Source organism: Heptranchias perlo, chromosome 5 (assembly GCF_035084215.1).
Source record: "Heptranchias perlo isolate sHepPer1 chromosome 5, sHepPer1.hap1, whole genome shotgun sequence".
Taxonomy (NCBI): Eukaryota; Metazoa; Chordata; class Chondrichthyes; order Hexanchiformes; family Hexanchidae; genus Heptranchias; species Heptranchias perlo.
The window spans coordinates 41,085,079-41,103,821 of NC_090329.1; the positions used below are offsets into that span (position 1 = coordinate 41,085,079).

An 18,743-nucleotide genomic window follows, 5' to 3' on the forward strand; every position below is an offset into this window, starting at 1 on the left:
TGAAGCAGGCTTCTGAAAGGGGAATGACAGTTTATGGTAAAAATATTCTTTTTTTTGCAATTTTAATTACATTTATCTGCATTTTGCTCCATGTATTAGTTAGTTATCTGCAATTTTTGCATTTTTGGAATTTTCCTGCCGGTGCTTTCCTCCACTTTTCTTGACATTTAAACTGCACAGTACAAAGTGGTGAAGATGGGTATTCCTATGGGGGTTCTGAACACGCTGCATGATTTAAATTAGGAGGAGGTACTCATAAGGGACCAACAGATGTAGGTGCAGTAATGCCTGAGATGTTTGGTCTGAGCCCATCATTACCCTGGGATGCACGTATTTAGATGGACAATTCAGAGGAGACCAGCCTTTGGAAGAGTAGCTGCTACAGAATTGTACCATCTGTTGCAGGATAACATATGGATTAGGAATGGCTCTTCTCATGGAAAAGAAGATTATCACAACATGAAACTTTTGTGTCACTGCTTACTTCCAATCCATCACAGGGGACATCTATCATACTGGACACCTTGCAGTGTGTATCTGTACCAAGCATACAATAAACGCTTTGTTTACAAGATGCAAAGCCTTCATCACTTTTCCTGTGGAAAGGAGGCATCAGCTGAACAGAGTGCACAGTTGTCGCAGGTTGTCAGGGATCCCTCAAGTGCAGGGCATTGTAAATGGCATCCTTGTGGGCATCAGGACTCTTCAGGTATGGAAGATTTGACAATACTTGTCAAATTTTCCAAGTAGAAAGTAGGGCTATCATACATTCTCTTTTTCAACAACATTACAATTAAGATGGAAGTTCACTTTTATTGCAATAAGTCTTCCCTTAAAGGAGCTGTGCTGTGTCGAACCGCTGTCTTGCAAAACCTGAAAACCTTACAAAAGGAAACCATTCTAGCTTTTTGATAAATTATGAATGTGCAAATAGCATTTGGCAAAGTGACTAAACAGGTAAAAGTAAAAGGCTAGACATGATAGAGTGTTCCTATATGCAGGCTTGTGATCTTGCCAGTACTTGTAAATCTTTTTGTGTTCTCTCACATCCTGCTGTTAGACAATTTCTGCCATCCAGTGCCACAATTATTGTTCCAACCAAGAAGGCACGATGGTCTGGATTACAAATTTCCTCACAGTTGCCATCAATTTAAATTTTCAGTCAGCTAACATTAGGTCTGCTTCTATCAATAATGTTCTGCATTTTAGCAAATCCAGCCAGGTGGCAAAAGTGCAGGAATCTTTGTGTTGCTGCCTGTTTTCCTTGGGTTGGGCTGGGCAAACAAATTATCTGTGAGTTGCAAGGCGCACACTGCAGATTGAGAGATTAGACATCTATCTCCTGCTGTTGTTTGGAAGGATGCAGTAGCATAAAACGCAGCAGGTATCTTCACAAATACTGCCTAAGCCGTTTCTTGTCTTCGAAGAAGTTTCTTGATCTAGACAGTGCGAAGTTCTATCGTGGTTTGGTTGGCCAATAGGAATTTCCACATGTAGGTTTCTTGACACAAGTCAACATACTGTTGTCTTACCCAGATACACGAGTGGCGTGGTAATTTCGGGTACTACTTGATCGGCTAAGCTAAAACGTACCCGTCTTGCATGCCTTCTCTGATTCTTTAACTCCCCAGGACTTACTAATAGAGAGGAATGCCTAGAGGGCTACTCATAACTCCTCTATAGGGAGCACACAATGATAGTTCCTTGGGGAGAAAAGCTGATGTAGCAGATGGGTTGCAGTTTTAAGGAGCTCTCAGTTTGCCAGAACTGAATTTGCTGCCAGCACAAGGTTTATTAACAAATGCATTTGAAATTTTAGTTTTAAATGTTAGAGTAGATTTTTCAGCCCTTAAGTCTGGTGATAGACACTGGGATATCAGAAAATCTGGCTAAGGGGCATATAATCGGATCTGCATCACTTGCGCACTGAGTGTGATTTTCAACCAGCCATTTTATGCTGGCTAAACGGAACTCACAGAAAATGTGCCATAGTTTTGTTTAAATATAGCAGTAAATTTGACAATGTAGTGCATTGGGCACAGAGCTTCGTGCAACTGGAATATATATTGGGAATCCAACTACAGTGATCCTTGTGCCTGATTCGAGGCCTGCACAATGTTTTGTCCATTGAAATTACTGTACTGAAGTAAAGTCTAGTGTGATGTTCTGTATGTTTGGCCAGGATTGTGACTGTGACCATGGCACATTATCCTTCCTCTGATGTGTGCAATTTCTTACCCGGCTCTTTGGCAAGGTGCCAGGCCCAATATATGTGGGGAATTCGCTGAGTATATATAATTAGGGCTGATCCTGGGAGAACGTCGCTGCTGGCAACTGGTGAGCATTGTGTTTGCTACATGGATGCTTCTCTGGTTTCTGAGTTATTGTGGAAAATCTACCCTGTTATTTGTGATGGGGCACAATCTTAAAATTAGAGCTGGGCCATTTAGGAGTGAAATCAGGAAGCGCCTTTTCACACAAAGGATAGTCGCAATCTGGAACTCACTGCCCCTAAAGGCTGTGGCTGCTGGGTCAATTGAAAATTTGAAGACCAAGGTCGATAGATTTTTATTAGGTAAGGGCATCAAGGGATATGGAACAGCAGCGGGTAAATGGAGTTGAGGTACAGATCAGTCTTGATCTAGTTGAATAGCAGAATGGGCATGAGGGGCTGAATGACCTACTCCTGTTCCTATGGTTTGTGAGTGGAATTCTTGTATTTATGCCCATTTCAAAGCCTTGCAATAAACACTATTGCACAGTGGAATGAATCAGTGTTCGTGTTTTTGTACCAACTGGTTTTAAGCTTAAAAAGGTACTCATTTTGTTTGTTGGTAACAACTTTAAATAGAACACTTCAGAGTATGCACAGTTGCAAGCATGGTAGTCTGAATTCCAGTTAGTGTATGTGCATGTCATTATTATAATTTTTGATTTCTTTTGTGCTCTTGAACAGGCAATTTAGCTAATTCAGGTCCTCCAAAGAAACGCCACAGGGGTTGGTCACCAGACTCCCCATCAGCAACAGAAACGGGCTCTATTCAGAGCAATACACTTGCTCAAAATTCAGGAAGCAAAGCTGGTAAGATGTGTCACTAATATTCTTAATATCCAGTTTCTGTTTTCATTTCTAGCTATTTTACTACACCATTGACTATCAATTTATAGCGATATACTGTGTAAATGTTGTCTGATGCACATGGAATTTATTTACAGTGTTGCACAGAAATTTATACATATATAATTGAGTATTGTTTCTGGCGAGGTATTCAAGTTGATATCACTTATGCGGAATAGAGGTGCACGGTGGGGAGGTGGCGGGGGGATGTGATAGTGTTGTCCCATCAAGGACAGGATTAGTTTGCCATTTTTAGGTCATGAGGCATTCATTAAATTGATTTCAACTAACATGATAGCCTAAGGCTCTCACATTGCAGATTACGGCTGCTTCTCTCTTTGCTCCATCTCATACTTCACTAGGTATGTAGGGTGGGCTTACAAATAGGAAGTCGTAGCTTGTTGTGTGAATGGCCAGTCTTGCTGTCAATCACAAAACAAATTCTGGCATTTTGAAGATAATTCCTGATTTTCTGATTGGACAAACAAAATGTTTTGTCCCGCACACAGCTATCTGTTTAGAAACCAGATCCAAGGTAAAAATATGTCCTCAAACTTCGGTCATTAGTTTACCAAATTCCTGATACTATTTAAGCAGCTAAGCCCCCATTTCACTTGTGGTCCACTACTTGTGATTTTAAAATTCCATAACCTACCCACTTATCACTCCCCCTCCCCAGACTACATGTGAGCAATGCCATGGGGAATATATATATATAGATTACAGCAGAAAAAGCTACCCACGGAGAATGACTAAAGTATATGTGATCACTCAATAGTTACCTTCTTACATCATTTAGGTGCATAGCAGTCCCAAGCCAACACAGGAAAGGTATATCCACCTTTGAGTACTTGACAGCTCATTGTTCATTAATGTTTCATGAAATTCATTATCTCCTTTTGCTAATTGCAGATATTGTGGAATTAGCTTGTTTGACTCAATCCAGCCTTTTAGGACCAATTCCTTCACCACGTACCGCCTCAGAGGAGCCTGTGGTTGTCCCTGACAATTTACTTAAAATCTGCAGGACCAGACCTGTAATTTTTAAAGGTAAAAAAATATAGGTTAGACATATAGGCCTTGATTTTTTTTTGCGGTGGGCGGGGGGGGGCGGGAACGACGCGTGGAGGGTGGTGGGCCTGGAAGGGTGCGCCGGGCCTCATTTAAATAAAACTTCCTGGACTCCTGCCCCACACCCGGCCAGATTCACTACCTGGTCAGCGGACGAGAGCGGGAATTTGGTCGCAGGAGGCCGCAGCCGAGGTCCCATGGGAATGGTCCCTAGCGATCAGTGGGAGGAGGTGTTCCAGGGCAATCATGGTCGGATCGGGGAGGGCTGGGGATTCCCTTGTGGTGCGTGATTGGGGAGGGCTGGAGATTCCCTCATAGTGCGCGATCAAGGAGGGCTGGAGATTCCCTCATAGTGCACGATCAAGGAGGGCTGGAGATTCCCTCATAGTGCACGATCGGGGAGGGCTGGAGATTCCCTCATAGTGCACGATCAAGGAGGGCTGGAGATTCCCTCATAGTGCACGATCGGGGAGGGCTGGAGATTCCTTCATAGTGCACGATCAAGGAGGGCTGGAGATTCCCTCATAGTGCATGATCGGGGAGGGCTGGAGATTCCCTCATAGTGCACGATCAAGGAGGGCTGGAGATTCCCTCATAGTGCACGATCAAGGAGGGCTGGAGATTCCCTCATAGTGCACGATCGGGGAGGGCTGGAGATTCCCTCATAGTGCACGATCAAGGAGGGCTGGAGATTCCCTCATAGTGCACGATCGGGGAGGGCTGGAGATTCCCTCATAGTGCATGATCGGGGAGGGCTGGAGATTCCCTCATAGTGCATGATCAAGGAGGGCTGGAGATTCCCTCATAGTGCACGATCGGGGAGGGCTGGAGATTCCCTCATAGTGCACGATCAAGGAGGGCTGGAGATTCCCTCATAGTGCACGATCAAGGAGGGCTGGAGATTCCCTCATAGTGCACGATCGGGGAGGGCTGGAGATTCCCTCATAGTGCATGATCAAGGAGGGCTGGAGATTCCCTCATAGTGCACGATCGGGGAGGGCTGGAGATTCCCTCATAGTGCATGATCAAGGAGGGCTGGAGATTCCCTCATAGCGCACGATTGGGGAGGGCTGGAGATTCCCTCATAGTGCACGATCAAGGAGGGCTGGAGATTCCCTCATAGCGCACGATCAAGGAGGGCTGGAGATTCCCTCATAGTGCACGATCGGGGAGGGCTGGAGATTCCCTCATAGTGCGCGATCAAGGAGGGCTGGAGATTCCCTCATAGTGCACGATCAAGGAGGGCTGGAGATTCCCTCATAGTGCACGATCAAGGAGGGCTGGAGATTCCCTCATAGTGCACGATCAAGGAGGGCTGGAGATTCCCTCATAGTGCACGATCAAGGAGGGCTGGAGATTCCCTCATAGTGCACGATCAAGGAGGGCTGGAGATTCCCTCATAGTGCATGATCGGGGTGGGCTGGAGATTCCCTCATAGTGCATGATCAAGGAGGGCTGGAGATTCCCTCATAGCGCACGATCAAGGAGGGCTGGAGATTCCCTCATAGTGCATGATCGGGGTGGGCTGGAGATTCCCTCATAGTGCACGATCGGGGAGGGCTGGAGATTCCCTCATAGTGCGCAATCAAGGAGGGCTGGAGATTCCCTCATAGTGTGCGATCAAGGAGGGCTGGAGATTCCCTCATAGTGCACGATCGGGGAGGGCTGGAGATTCCCTCATAGTGTGCGATCAAGGAGGGCTGGAGATTCCCTCATAGTGCATGATCGGGGAGGGCTGGGGAGGACCCAGGACTCCATGTGGGGCCTGGGGGAAGCTCTCCTCCTCCTTCAGGCCCCACAAGGAGTTCAAAGAGAAGGATATTTTAGCCACTCTGCTCCTCCTGCCAAGTAACCCGCCATGCGGGACTTCCCCTGCCTTAACGTTAATATTACAGCAGCCGGGAACGTGGCGGGTTGGAGGTGGGATTTCGATTTTCAAGATTTTAACTCCTCGCCCGACCCTGTCCTTCCTGTTGGGGGTTGGGGTGGTTAAAATCGAGGCCATAATATCACATGATTCGGTCTAGAATTCACTAAATATTCATTACCTTCTAGTCTGCCAAGCCTACCAGCAGAAATGTCAATTCATTTACTTACTGGAATGAGAAATCTCTGGAGAATTGTTCTCCTGTAGTTATAAAGAAAGAAACTTTAATTGCAAATGTCAGTAAATCTGAATAATGCCTCCAGTGAAATCAAAATGAGATAATTAATGGTTGTGAAGAGAAAAAGGATAAATGCAACAATTTCATTTTTTAGGCCATGGCAATTTTCCTTACCTTTGTGGTAATCTGAATGATATAGTGGTTAGTCCACTACTACAGAACTGCTACGGAAACACTCAGTCTTTACCCAGAGTATATGAACAACATAGTACATCTGTGACTACGGTGCTGTCCGTGGAGATGCAAATTTTACTGACAGTGTACTACCTAGTTCAACTTGGTAAGTGTTAACTGGTTGCTTTCTGGTTTATAAAATAATTATATGAATTATTATTTGATCTCGAATCAGCAAATGTTTCACATAGTTGAATTTCATTATTTTGGTCAAAACTATACTTCTTGAAACAGTAAATCTAATAGACACGATTTTAAAAGAAATCTGCAGGGGCGGGGGGGGACAAAGAAAATCGGATTTTTTTTGGAGGGGGCAGGAATCCCGGCTCCAACCCATCGAAGAACGTGCACGACCCAGAGTTATCTGGGTGCGCGTGCCGTTCCCGAACCCAGAAGTCCCGCTGGCAATTAAAGCTGGTGGGACAATATTTAAACCACTAACTCAAGTACTTAAAGTACTTGAAATGTCCATAAATCCAATTAACAATGAATGCAAGCAATTTTAACGCTCCTTCAACTTGTTTCCCATGCTGTGTGGAACACAGCATTGGAAAGTAGTCAGGTTTCAGCTGGCAGCCATTTCGATATTTAAATCCCTGTTTGACAGATGGGGATAAAAGGTGAGTTATTGCAGCAGGGCACTCAGTTCTCTCAGACAAACTTTTGGCTGGGTGATCTTTGTGTTTAGACTGAAAATTCTTGGTTTCTACTCAGAATTGTTCTGTTTACACATATTTACCAACTTTTTGGACCCCCTCAAACTGATTGGGGGGTGGGGGGGGCGCGATGGCTGCATTCACCAGTACATCTGAGGACGAGGAACATCACCATCCTCGCCAGGCACGGCGAGCACTTCCACCACTTGGAGCTCCACAACACAGTGCTGCGCCACAGGCACAAGAGCAGAGAGTGGAACAACAGAGGGACCGACGTCGCAGGAGGCACTACCCTTGTCAGAGGGTCTACAGACCGAGGCTGAGCTTCCTGAACCTCTCTGAGAAGCAGTGCATACGGAGGTTGAGAGTGAGTCGCCAGGTGGTGCCAGACATCTGCAGCCTCCTTCTTGCCGAGCTGCTCCCGGCTGGGCCTGGTGGCATCTCACTACCCGTTGCTGTTAAAGTGACCACTGCCCCCAACTTCTTCGCCTCTGGATCATTCCAGGGTGCCACTAGTGATATCGCCGGGGGTCTCTCAGTTGTCTGCGCACAAGTGCATAATGCAGATCACCGATGGTTTGTTTTGCAGGGCCTCGCAATACGTCAACTTCCCCAACGATGACCTCAGTCAGATGGAGAGGGCAGTGGGATTCCACTCTGTGGCTGGCTTCCTACGTGTACAGGGTGCATTTGATTGATTGCACCCATATAGCAATCCGAGCACCTCTACACGAGCCAGGACTGTTCATCAACAGAAAGGGGTATCTCTCAATCAACACTCAGCTCGTTTGTGACCACCGCAAAAGATTTCTTCACGTGTGTGTGAGATTCCCTGGCAGCTGCCACGATTCGTTCATTCTGAAGGAATCCAACATCCCAGCCCTCTACCACGCACCAAACACCCTTAAAAGCTGGCTTCCTGGGGACAAGGGATACTTCCTGCACACATGGCTGATGACACCTCTGAGGAACCCCATCAGCGAGCAACAGTGTCGATACAAAGACAGCCACATCACCACCAGGTCTATAATTGAACATGCCATAGGGCTGCTGAAAATGCGATTTTGGTGTCTTGTTCTGGGGGATCACTTCAATATGCACCGGCGAGAGTGGGTTGCATTATAGTAGTGTGTTGTGTCCTGCACAACATGGCGCAACAGAGAGGGGTTCCGATTGATGAGGCCCCAGGCCCTCATCCAGCATCTATATCTGCAATGAACATTGAGGAGGAGGAGCAGGAACAGCAGCAGGAGGAGCAGGAGGAACCCGTGGGCAGAGCAACGGCTCACCTGGCTGCTCGTGAGGCCCCAGGGAGTTACTCATATGTGAACGGTTCTTCTAAGACCACAAAATGAAAATAGTCCAGTCCCCACACCACCTGGAAAGAGCAGCGCCAACACCAGCCCACCCCACCACCCCCCCCTCAGCACAAAAGAGTCCTGCAACTACACATACACCCACTGTAAAGTCACCCACTGGGTGGCATCAAGTGTCGCCGTTCATGATGAAGCTCATGAAAGGGCCCTATCACAAAAGCCATTCAAGAATGGGCAAGACGTGGCAGTAGGGGTGAGAATGATAACATTTAATGTGACTTTAACAGAAACCAAATATAAATGAAAAACATGACAGTCTGTCAGACACCCTTGTGCATATCCTTCGTGATCACAAATCTGTAGCCTTTTTCTTCCCACTACTTCTACGTGGTGCATCCCCTGTGGCTGCAGCAGAGGTAGTTGCAGTCTGCTCATGTCCATGCCCTGACTGCTTAAACACTTTCGGCCTATGCCCTCTGGGTTTTGGAGCCCGGGAGGGCCCCTCCAAACACTGCTCCACCTGCAACTGTGCAGGGGCAGACTTGGCCACCTGGAGAGGAGGCAGCATTGCGGGTACTGGTTGAGAGGGGGGCAACGGGTGAGACGTGGGAGTGCTTTAAGTGGCGTCCCCACTTTCATGTCCCTTTTGCCATCAACTCTCCTGGACCAGGCCCACATCACTCCTACCATCCTGCTGGAGAACAGTTTGGAGGACATGTATGATGCCTTGGAAGCCCAGTTGTAAAATTTCTGTCTGCCTGTTTAAGGCAGCAGAATGTTGTTCACCGTGAGCCCGAACGGCCATTGTCAGGGCCTGAATGGACTAATTTGTGAGCCATCCTTGAAGCTCAATGGAGGCTGGCCTTCTCTCCATCGCAGACATTCCCGCAGTTACGTGTGATACTATCTCAGACAGTTCCTCACGTCCCTGTGACACTATCTCAGCGATTCCCTCCCGTACCCATGCCACCATTCCACTAATGCAGGAGTTGGACTCCTCCATCCTCTGTGCTATTGTGGAGAGTGCGCATGACACCTGTTCCAGTACCTCGCAAATGTGCTGCTGTCCCTCGATCATTCTCCTTTTAAAGGATGGCCCCCGGGGTTCAGCATCTGCGTCCAGTTGAGCAGAGCCTGGAGAGGAGTACGCCCACCGACGTGGACTCTCCACAGCTGCCCCTGCCACCAGTGTCTGCTTATGCTCACTTGTATATGGTGACTCACCAGGTCCCAACCCAACTAACTGACTACTGGGACCCACCGAGGTGTGAGTATCTGCGCAGGTGGATGGCTCGCTAAGGTGTAACAGTGCGCCCTTAGAGGCCGGGAGCTCCTTTGAGGAATCGACCTCTGCCGTCACTGTGGTCATTGAAGGGCCTGTATACGAACAGAAGGCAATATTAAACATCATTACAGATGTGTCATGTTGCGATGAGCATACTAAGGTGTTCAACATGCCAATCATTGTTAACATCAATTCATGTTGTGTGTGATGAATGTTAAAGTTGTATCACCAGACGTTTGTGGAGTGCCAGTCTTGACGTCCCCGACGGACAGGTACTCGAGGGTGCGGCTGATCTCCAGGGCCTCCTCCTCCGCCTCTGTGAGGACCACTATTTGTTGTGGCCCCGCTCCGGTCCTCGTTCACTCGCGTGCATTTTGAGCTCTCTTCTCCTAGAAGGGGAGAAAGTACAGACATGTGAGTGAGTGATGGTGAAGTGGTCAGCCGATGAACGCATTGCTTTGGGTGAGGCTGACCGTGAAAGAGGTGCATCAGAGGGTGAGTATGAGACAGAGACATCACATTGGATCAGGATTGGGGTGAGTGGTAGTGGTGAGGTCACAAATGGGGAGGTGAGAATGTGCTCAGGAAAGGCAAGTAAGTTGAGGATGAGCCTTAAGTGGGTGTGAGGAGTGATGTGATGGAGTAGTCTTGGCAGTGCAGAATGGGTGGCAGTGGGGTGATGTGGAGCACGGAATGCAGGAGAATCAGTAAGTGTACTCACTTTTGCTGACCTGGTTAGGTCATTGAAACGCTTCCTGCACGGGACCCTGCGGGATATGTTGCTCCTGCTGGTGACCCCCTCTGCCATCTCAAGCCAGGCCTTCTTGGTGGCAGAGGCAGGGCGCTTCCTCCTGTCGGCTGGGTGAAATAGTTACCCCTTCCTCACCCTGGCCAGCAGCACCTCAAGTGAGGTATCGCTGAATTTTGGAGCAGCCTTGCCCCTATGCTGCTCCATTGGGTCTTCTTGTTCCTTGTTCTAGCAAAATCTATTGGAGCAATAGCCCTTTAAATCCAGGCGCTCCAGCTGACAGCCTGTCATCCGGGTGCGCAGTCCGCCCACTGCGCAGCTTTCGGACGGCAAACCCGGAAACAAGATTTATGGCCACCAATTAAGTCGCGATCGCATGGAGAAAGGTAAGTTTTTAATATTCGCGTTTGCCATGTATCCATTGAGCCCCCCCCCCCCCCGCCAACTACTGCCACCCCACTGCCTTATTAAAATAGTGCCCAATAAGTGCATAAGCTTTGGATTTCCCTCCCTAACCCTCTCTGGCTCTCTACCTCTCGCTGCTCCTTTAAGTCACTCCTTAAAATTTACCTCTTTGACTAAGCTATTGGTCACCTATCCTAATATCTCTTTATGTGGTTCCGTATCAAATTTTGTCTGATAACGCTCTTATGAGACGCCTTGGAATATTTGACTAACCTGATTAAATTCTTTGAAGAACTAACAAATAGAGTAGACAAGGGTAATGCAGTAGATGTAATCTATTTGGATTCTCAAAAGTTACCGCATTGTAGACTCATGACTGAGGCTAGAGCATGTCGAGTCAGGGGCAAGTAGCAGAATGGATAGCAAACTGGCTACAAAAGAGAAAACAGAGAGTAGGGGTTAATGGTAGTTACTCAGACTGGCAAAAGATGGGAAGTGGTGTTCCACAAGGATCGGTGCTGGGACCACTGTTGTTCACCATTTACCTAAACGATTTGGACTTAGGAATTGGAAGTACAATTTCAAAATTTGTGGACAACACCAAATTGGGGGATATAGTTAATATATAAGAACATAAGAAATAGGTCCAGAGGAATGGAATTGAAAAGCTGAGAAGTTTTGTTAAACTTGTATAGAACTTTGGTTAGACCACACTTGAGTACTGTGAACAGTTCTGGTCTCCATATTATGAAAAGGATATAGAGGCACTGGAGACAGTACAAAAAAGATTTATTGGGATGATACCAGACTGAGAGGTTACACTTATCAGGGAAGATTGAACAGGCTGGAGCTCTTTTCTCTAGAAAAGCAAAGACTGAGGGGTGACCTGAAAGAGGTTTTTAAGATTGTGAAAGTGTTTGATAGGATTGACGTAGAGAAGATGTTTCCACATGCAGGGGAGACCAGAACTAGAGGTCATAAATATAAGATAGTCATTAGTAAATCCAGTAGGGAATTCAGGAGAAACCCTATCAAACACTTTCATAATCTTAAAGGAGTTTGGCAGTGCTTAATGGTATATACCTCAATGCAAGGAGTATGGTGAAGAAGGCAAATGAGCTAAGGGCACAGATAGACATGTGGAAGTTTGACATCATAGCTGTTACTGAAACATGGTTAAAGAGGGGCAGGAATGGCAGCTCATGGTTACAGGATTTTCAGACAAGATAGAAAGGGGGATAAAAAAGGAGGGAGGTAGCAATATTGGTTAAAGAAACAATTACGGCTGTGAGGAGGGATGATATGTTCGAAGGATTATCAAATGAGTCCATATGGGTTGAGCTAAAGAACAAAAAAGGGGCAGTCACATTCTGGGAGATTACTATAGACCCCCAAACATCAGAGGAAAATAAGAACAAATATGTAGGCAAATTTCTGAGAAGTGCAATAACAATAGGGCAGTTATTGTAGGGGATTTCAACTACCCTATTATCTAGGATACAATCAATGGAAAAGGTATAGAGGGCTCAGAATTCTTAAATTGCATTCAGGAGAACTTTTTTAGCCAGTATGTAGCAAATCCAACAAGAGGGTGGGCAGTTCTGGATTTGGGTTTAAGGAATGAAACTGGGCAGGCGGAAGGAGTATCAGTGGGAGAGCATTTTGGTGGTAGTGATCATAATTCAGTTAGATTTAGCATAGTTATGGAAAAGGACAAAGATAGAACAGGAGTAAAAGTTCTAAATTGGGGAAAGGCCAATTTCACTAAGCTAAGAAGTGATTTACAAAAGTAGACTGGAAACAGCTACTTGAAGGTAAATCAGTGTCAGAGGAGTGGGAGGCATTCAAGGAGAAGATTGAAGGGGTTCAGAGTAAACATGTTCCCACAAAGAGAAAGGGTGGGACTGCCAAATCTAGAGCCCCCTGGATGTCAAGGAGCACACAGAGTAAGGTAAGGCAAAAAAGGAAAGTTGATATCAGACACTGAGAGCTCAATACCACAGAAAGCCTAGAGAAGGATAGAAAGTGCAGAGATAAAATTAAAAAGGAAATTCGGAAAGCAAAGAGAGGGCATGAAAAAATACTGGCAAGTAAAATTAAGGAAAACCCAAAAATGTTTTTTAAATACATAAAGAGCAAGAGGATAACTAAGGAAAGGGTAGGGCCTATTAGAGACCAAAAAGGTAACCTATGCGTGGAGGCGGAAGATGTGGGTATGATTCTTAATGAATACTTTGCGTCTGTCTTCACAAAAGAGGGGGACGATGCAGAGATTGAAGTTAAGGAGGAGGAGGAGGAGTGTGAAATATTGGATGGGATAAACAAAGTGAGAGAGGAAGTATTTAAGGGTTTAGCATCTTTGAAAGCAGATAAATTGCCAGGCCTGGATGAAATGTATCCCAGGCTGTTAAGAGAAGCAAGGGAGGAAATAGCAGAGGCTCTGACCATCATTTTGCAATCCTCACTGGATACAGGCGTGGTGCCAGAGGATTAGAGAACTGCTAATGTTGTACCATTGTTTAAAAGAGAGTGAGGGATAGACTTTGTAATGACAGGCCAGTCAGTCTAACCTCGGTGGTGGGCAAATTATTGGAATCGATTCTGAGGGACAGCATAAATCGTCATTCAGAAAGGCACAGGTTAATCAAGGACAGTCAGCATGGATTTGTTACGGGAAGGTTGTGTCTGACAAACTTTATTGAATTTTTTGAGGAGGTGACAAGTAGCGTTGATGAGGGTGACACGTGTGATGTAGGGTGTATGGATTTTAGCAAGGCTTTTGACAAGGTCCCATATGGCAGACTGGTCAAAAAAGTAAAAGCCCATGGGATTCAAGGGAAAGTGGCTAGTTGGATCCAAAATTGGCTCAGTGGCAGGAAGCAAAGGGTAATGGTTGACGGGTGTTTTTGCGACTGGAAGGCTGTTTCCAGTGGGGTCCCGCAAGGCTCAATATGAGGTCCCTTGCTTTTTGTGGTATATATTAATGATTTGGACTTGAATGTGGGAGGCTTGATCAAGAAGTTTGCGGATGTTACAAAAGTTCGCCGTGTGGTTGATAGTGAGGAGGAAAGCTGTAGACTGCAGGAAGATATCAATGGACTGTTCAGGTGGGCAGAAAAGTGGCAAATGGAGATCAATCGAGAGAAGTGTGAGATAATGCATTTGGGGAGGGCAAACAAGGCAGGGGCGTACACAACAAATGGGAGGATACCGAGAGTTGTAGAGGAACAAAGGGACCTTGGAGTGCATGTCCCCAGATCCCTGAAGGTAGGATAGGTAGATAAGGTGGTTAAAAAGGCATACGGGATACTTTCTTTTATTAACCGAGGCATAGACTATAAGAGCAGGGAGGTTATGCTAGAACTGTGTAAAACATTGGTTAGGCCACTGCTTGAGTACTACATACAGTTCTGGTCGCCACATTACGGGAAAGATGTGATTGCACTAGAGAGGGTACAGAGGAGATTTACGAGGATGTTGCCAGGGCTGGAGAATTTTAGCTGAGAAAAGATTGGATAGGCTGGGGTTGGAACAAAGGAGGCTGAAGGGAGATTTAATTGAGGTATATAAAATTATGATGGGGCTAGATAGAATGGATAGAAAGGACCTATTTCCGTTAGCAGAGGGGTTAGTGACCAGGGGACATAGATTTAAAGTAATTGGTAGAAGGATTATAGGGGAGCTGAGGAGAAATTGTTTCACCCAGAGGATCTGGAACTCACTGCGTGAAAAGCTGGTAGAGGCAGAAACCCTCAACTCATTTAAAAAGTACTTGGATGTGCACTTGTAGTGCTGTAACCTACAGGGCTACGGACCAATTGCTGGAAAGTGGGATTAAGCTGGATAGCTCTTTTTCGGCCAGTACGGACCCGATGGGCCGAATGGCCTCCTTCTGTGCAGTAACTTTCTATGATTCTATGATTCTTGACCCAGAGAGTGGTTAGAGTGTGGAACTGGCTACCACAAGGAGTAGATGAGGCGATTAGCATAGATGCTTTTAAGGGGAAGCTAGATAAACACACGAGGAAGAAAGGAATAGTTGGATATGCTGATAGGGAGGGAGTAAGCGCGTGTGGAGCATAAACACCAACAAGGACCTGTTGGGCCGAATGGCCTGTTTCCGTGCTGTACGTTCTATGTAATTCTATGTTTTACTACGTTAAAGGTGCTATATAATGCAAGTTGTTGTTGCAAAAGATCAGGATTACCAATTTTCCTCATTTCTATTTTTGTTAAATTCTCATTAAATCCAGATTTTCTATCCTAACATATTAGGAAGCAGCAGAACCCTCCTCCCCCACAAACCTATACTTGAAAGCAGGAAGTAAATGGCATAATGAAAGGGGAGCAAAATGCATTCATGTCCCATTTAAAAAAAGAAGATAGACTTGTATTTATATAGCGCCTTTTATGACCTCGGGACATCCCAAAGCGCTTTACGGCCAATGAAGTACATTTGAAGTGTAGTCATTGTTGTAATGTATGGAAACTTGGCAGCCAACATATGCACTGCATGGCCCCAAAAACAGTAAGATGATAGTGGCCAGATATTGGGACAGAAATCGCTGCCGAAATAACGGAGGAGCTCAACAGCGCTCTGTTGTTAGTGGCGAAATGGAGGAGCAAGTTCCAGCATTTGCACAAGCACAGTGAAACGCTGAAATCTGAAACCTGCTCCTAATGGTTTGCCGCCGATATGGCAGCTTCAAATTAAAGAGACATCGCACGCTGCAATCAGAGAAATCAATGAAAAAGTGCAAACTTGCTTATCTGCCCCTCAGCTGGAAAGTAAGTAATTACGCCACCAAACAGGTACGCTTAAAAATACAGGTCTAAACTAAGTTTAATACCGTGGTAAGTCTCAGTGACTGCCAAACATCTAAAAATTAACTTTTAAAAATGTAGCGTCTCATTACTTCTTTAACAGTTTTGGGTCATTAAAAAAAAATTAAAATTATAAAATTAAACTTTTTTTTACTTTTCCTTTGTCTCTTTTATTTAATTCAATTATTTCTTTGGCTTTTTATTAAAAAAAATCAAAATTTTTCTTTACAATTACATACAGAATACTAACTTAAAATGAATGAAGTCTGCTCGCCTGTTTGAGCAATGCAGGCTGAATCTGTGGGCGTGACTTCTCTTTCTGACAGATTTTGTGGGTGAATCTTCTCCTCTCACAGACTTTTCCAGCCGCAGCCATTAACACCGATACGAGTAGCCCTCTGAAAAACGCCCGCTGCTCAGAGGCTGGGTTGATAGTGCACAATTTTTTTAAAGTTCAAATTCAAGCAATTTGACGTCACACAGCCTGCAGTAAGTAATTTCGTTAATTTTAAGTTGCAGGAGTGGCGGTGAACGTTGCCTTGCCAAATCTCTTTTTAGTGATGTTGGTTGAGGGATAAATATTGGCCAGACACCAGGGAGAGCTCCCCAGCTCTTCTTCAAAATAGTGCCATGGATCTTTTACGTCCACCTGAGAGGGTGCACAGGAGTATCAGCCTATGACTACTGACTCAGACAACCTTCCTGGTCTTATCAGCCCTGAAATTGTGAGACTCCACTCCCATCATGGATTCTTGCTTGGTAGGAGAGCAAATTGAAGAATGAGCCATTAAAATCAAAGGCCAGAAAATGTGGAGTGCCACAAATTGGGCGTGCAAACCTCTGCAACCGATTTCTGATCTGTGCTATCATCAAATGTGCCTCTGCACACTGGGCTGGGGTTTCAATTTTGGGGCTTCATCATCTTCCGGGTTTCATTTCACTTCTCGTAACGTACATGCATTTTTCAGAGGGCTACTCGTATCGGTGTTAATGGCATGTTGGTGCACAGTATGTTACCAAACTGGAAAATTATTTCTTATCCGTGTCATCAAGTCCTGGTGCCTGCAGGCCTTACACAGGCTTATTAGTATAAATGAAAACACTCCACAGGGCTGTAGTCCAGTTTTGCCTCATGTAGCTTCACATTTCCCTTTTCTTGCCTATTTTTGTATTGGGAAGAGTACTATGCATTGGCTCTTTACACTAATTGAAACCTTATTTATTTGTTTTCTTGACTCCTAGCCCCAGATCAAGTGCCTTTGATTGAGGATTTGGAACATATATTGGTGAGAGCGTGGCAGGAATCTAATCTTACTGAAACCAAACAATACCAGCAAGCTGTTTCGCAGTCAATGTCATATGTGTCACCGCAGACCTTGGCTGTAACCCCAAAGCAACTCACTTGGCTGGCCAAGTTAGCAGCCAGTTCCTGCAAGAATGTTGTCAGGATCCTTGATTCGTCAAACTCATTGGCTGAAGGCCTCACAGAAACATTTAAGCTTCTCAGTGAGGGGAAATTGCAAGGAAAAAATTTTGTGGTGATCATTTGCATCACTAAGAACCAAAGCACTGAGTCATGTGTGGTGGTAACAGGTCAGTATTTGAAATTTCTGAAAGTTGCTTATTTATAAACGGAATAATTTATCTACAAAGTTTGAGCATTCGGTAGTGTAGATTTTCCGAATTAGCATTTCAGGGCACTTTTGTGCACATTCAGGCATAGGGATCAGTACACCCCACAGAATTTTCTGCAATTGAGGTGCAAATTTGTAAAATATTTCTCTGGAGTACATGCCTGTCACCCAGATTTCTTAGTGTTCTAAAATGCAGCCTGTGCCACCTGGAGCAGGGGGAGAATATCTGACTTGAGTATAATCACATAGCAGATAAGGAAAGGACTTACATTTATATAGTGCCTTTCATAACCTCAGGACATCCTAAAGTGCTTTACAGTCAATTAAGTAATTTTTGAAGTGCAGCCTGCACTGTTGTAATTTAGGGAAATGCAGCAGCCAATATGTGCACAGCAGGGTCCCATATATAGCAGTGAGATACATGACCAGATAATCTTTATTTAGTAATGTTGGCTGAGGGATAAATATTGTCCAGGGCACCAGGTAGAACCTCCCTGCTCTTCTTCGAATAGTGCTATTGGATCTTTTACGTTCACCTGAGAGGGCAGGTAGGGCCTCAGTTGAACATCTCATCCGAAAGACGGCACCTCCAACAGTGCAGCACTCCTTCAGTACTGTACTGAAGTGTCAGCCTGGATTATGTGCTCAAGTCTCTGGAGTAGGCTGCCTTCTTCGGACACTGCAGTCCTTTTGCTGATGGCACTTTTTAGGTAGAGAATACCAGGATCTTCACTCAGCTATGGTAGAAGAACATTAGTATATGTTCAACTGAGGATGATGCGTCACTTGGAGGGAAACCTGTATGTGATGATGTTCACATGACAATGATGCTCTCGACCTTTTTGGTTAGAGGTCATGGGCTGGGAGGTGCTGTCAAATTAAACTTAGTGAGTTGCTGCAGTGCACTTGTCATTGAAGGAATCTCATTGAAACTAATGGTATTGGGAACATAAACAGCAATGGCTAAACCTTATTATGTTATGATCGCTATTGCCTAGATGCTCCCCTACGCTTACTTCTCTTATCTGCACCGATTCATTTCCCATTACTAGATCCAGCAGTGATTCGCCTTTTGTTGGGCTTCTCACATACTGGGTAAGAAAGGAATCCTGTACACACTGTAAAAACTCCATTCCCCTTTCCCCGTTCCCTGCCTCCTCTTGCCAGTTTATGTGGGGGTAGTTGAAATCTCCCATGATTATTATTCTATGTATTTTACTCATTTCATAGATTTGCCTACACATTTCTTCCTCCACTTCTCTTCCACTATTAGGTGGTTTGTAGAATATACTGATTAACATGATCGATCCCATTATATACTTTGCCTCAATCCATATGAATTCTGTT

The 18,743-nt window shown here is 45.2% G+C and overlaps 1 protein-coding gene across 2 annotated transcripts in view; it reads left to right on the top strand.

The window, feature by feature from the left end:
- Positions 1-18,743, top strand: part of greb1 (growth regulating estrogen receptor binding 1) — a 205,571-nt gene that overhangs the window by 70,276 nt on the left and 116,552 nt on the right. For both annotated transcript variants that reach the window (XM_067984281.1, XM_067984280.1), the window contains 4 exons: positions 2,957-3,082; positions 4,031-4,168; positions 6,449-6,634; positions 17,005-17,355. In XM_067984281.1, the coding sequence (XP_067840382.1) occupies positions 2,957-3,082; positions 4,031-4,168; positions 6,449-6,634; positions 17,005-17,355 (801 nt within the window). The remainder of the gene's footprint in view (positions 1-2,956; positions 3,083-4,030; positions 4,169-6,448; positions 6,635-17,004; positions 17,356-18,743) is intronic.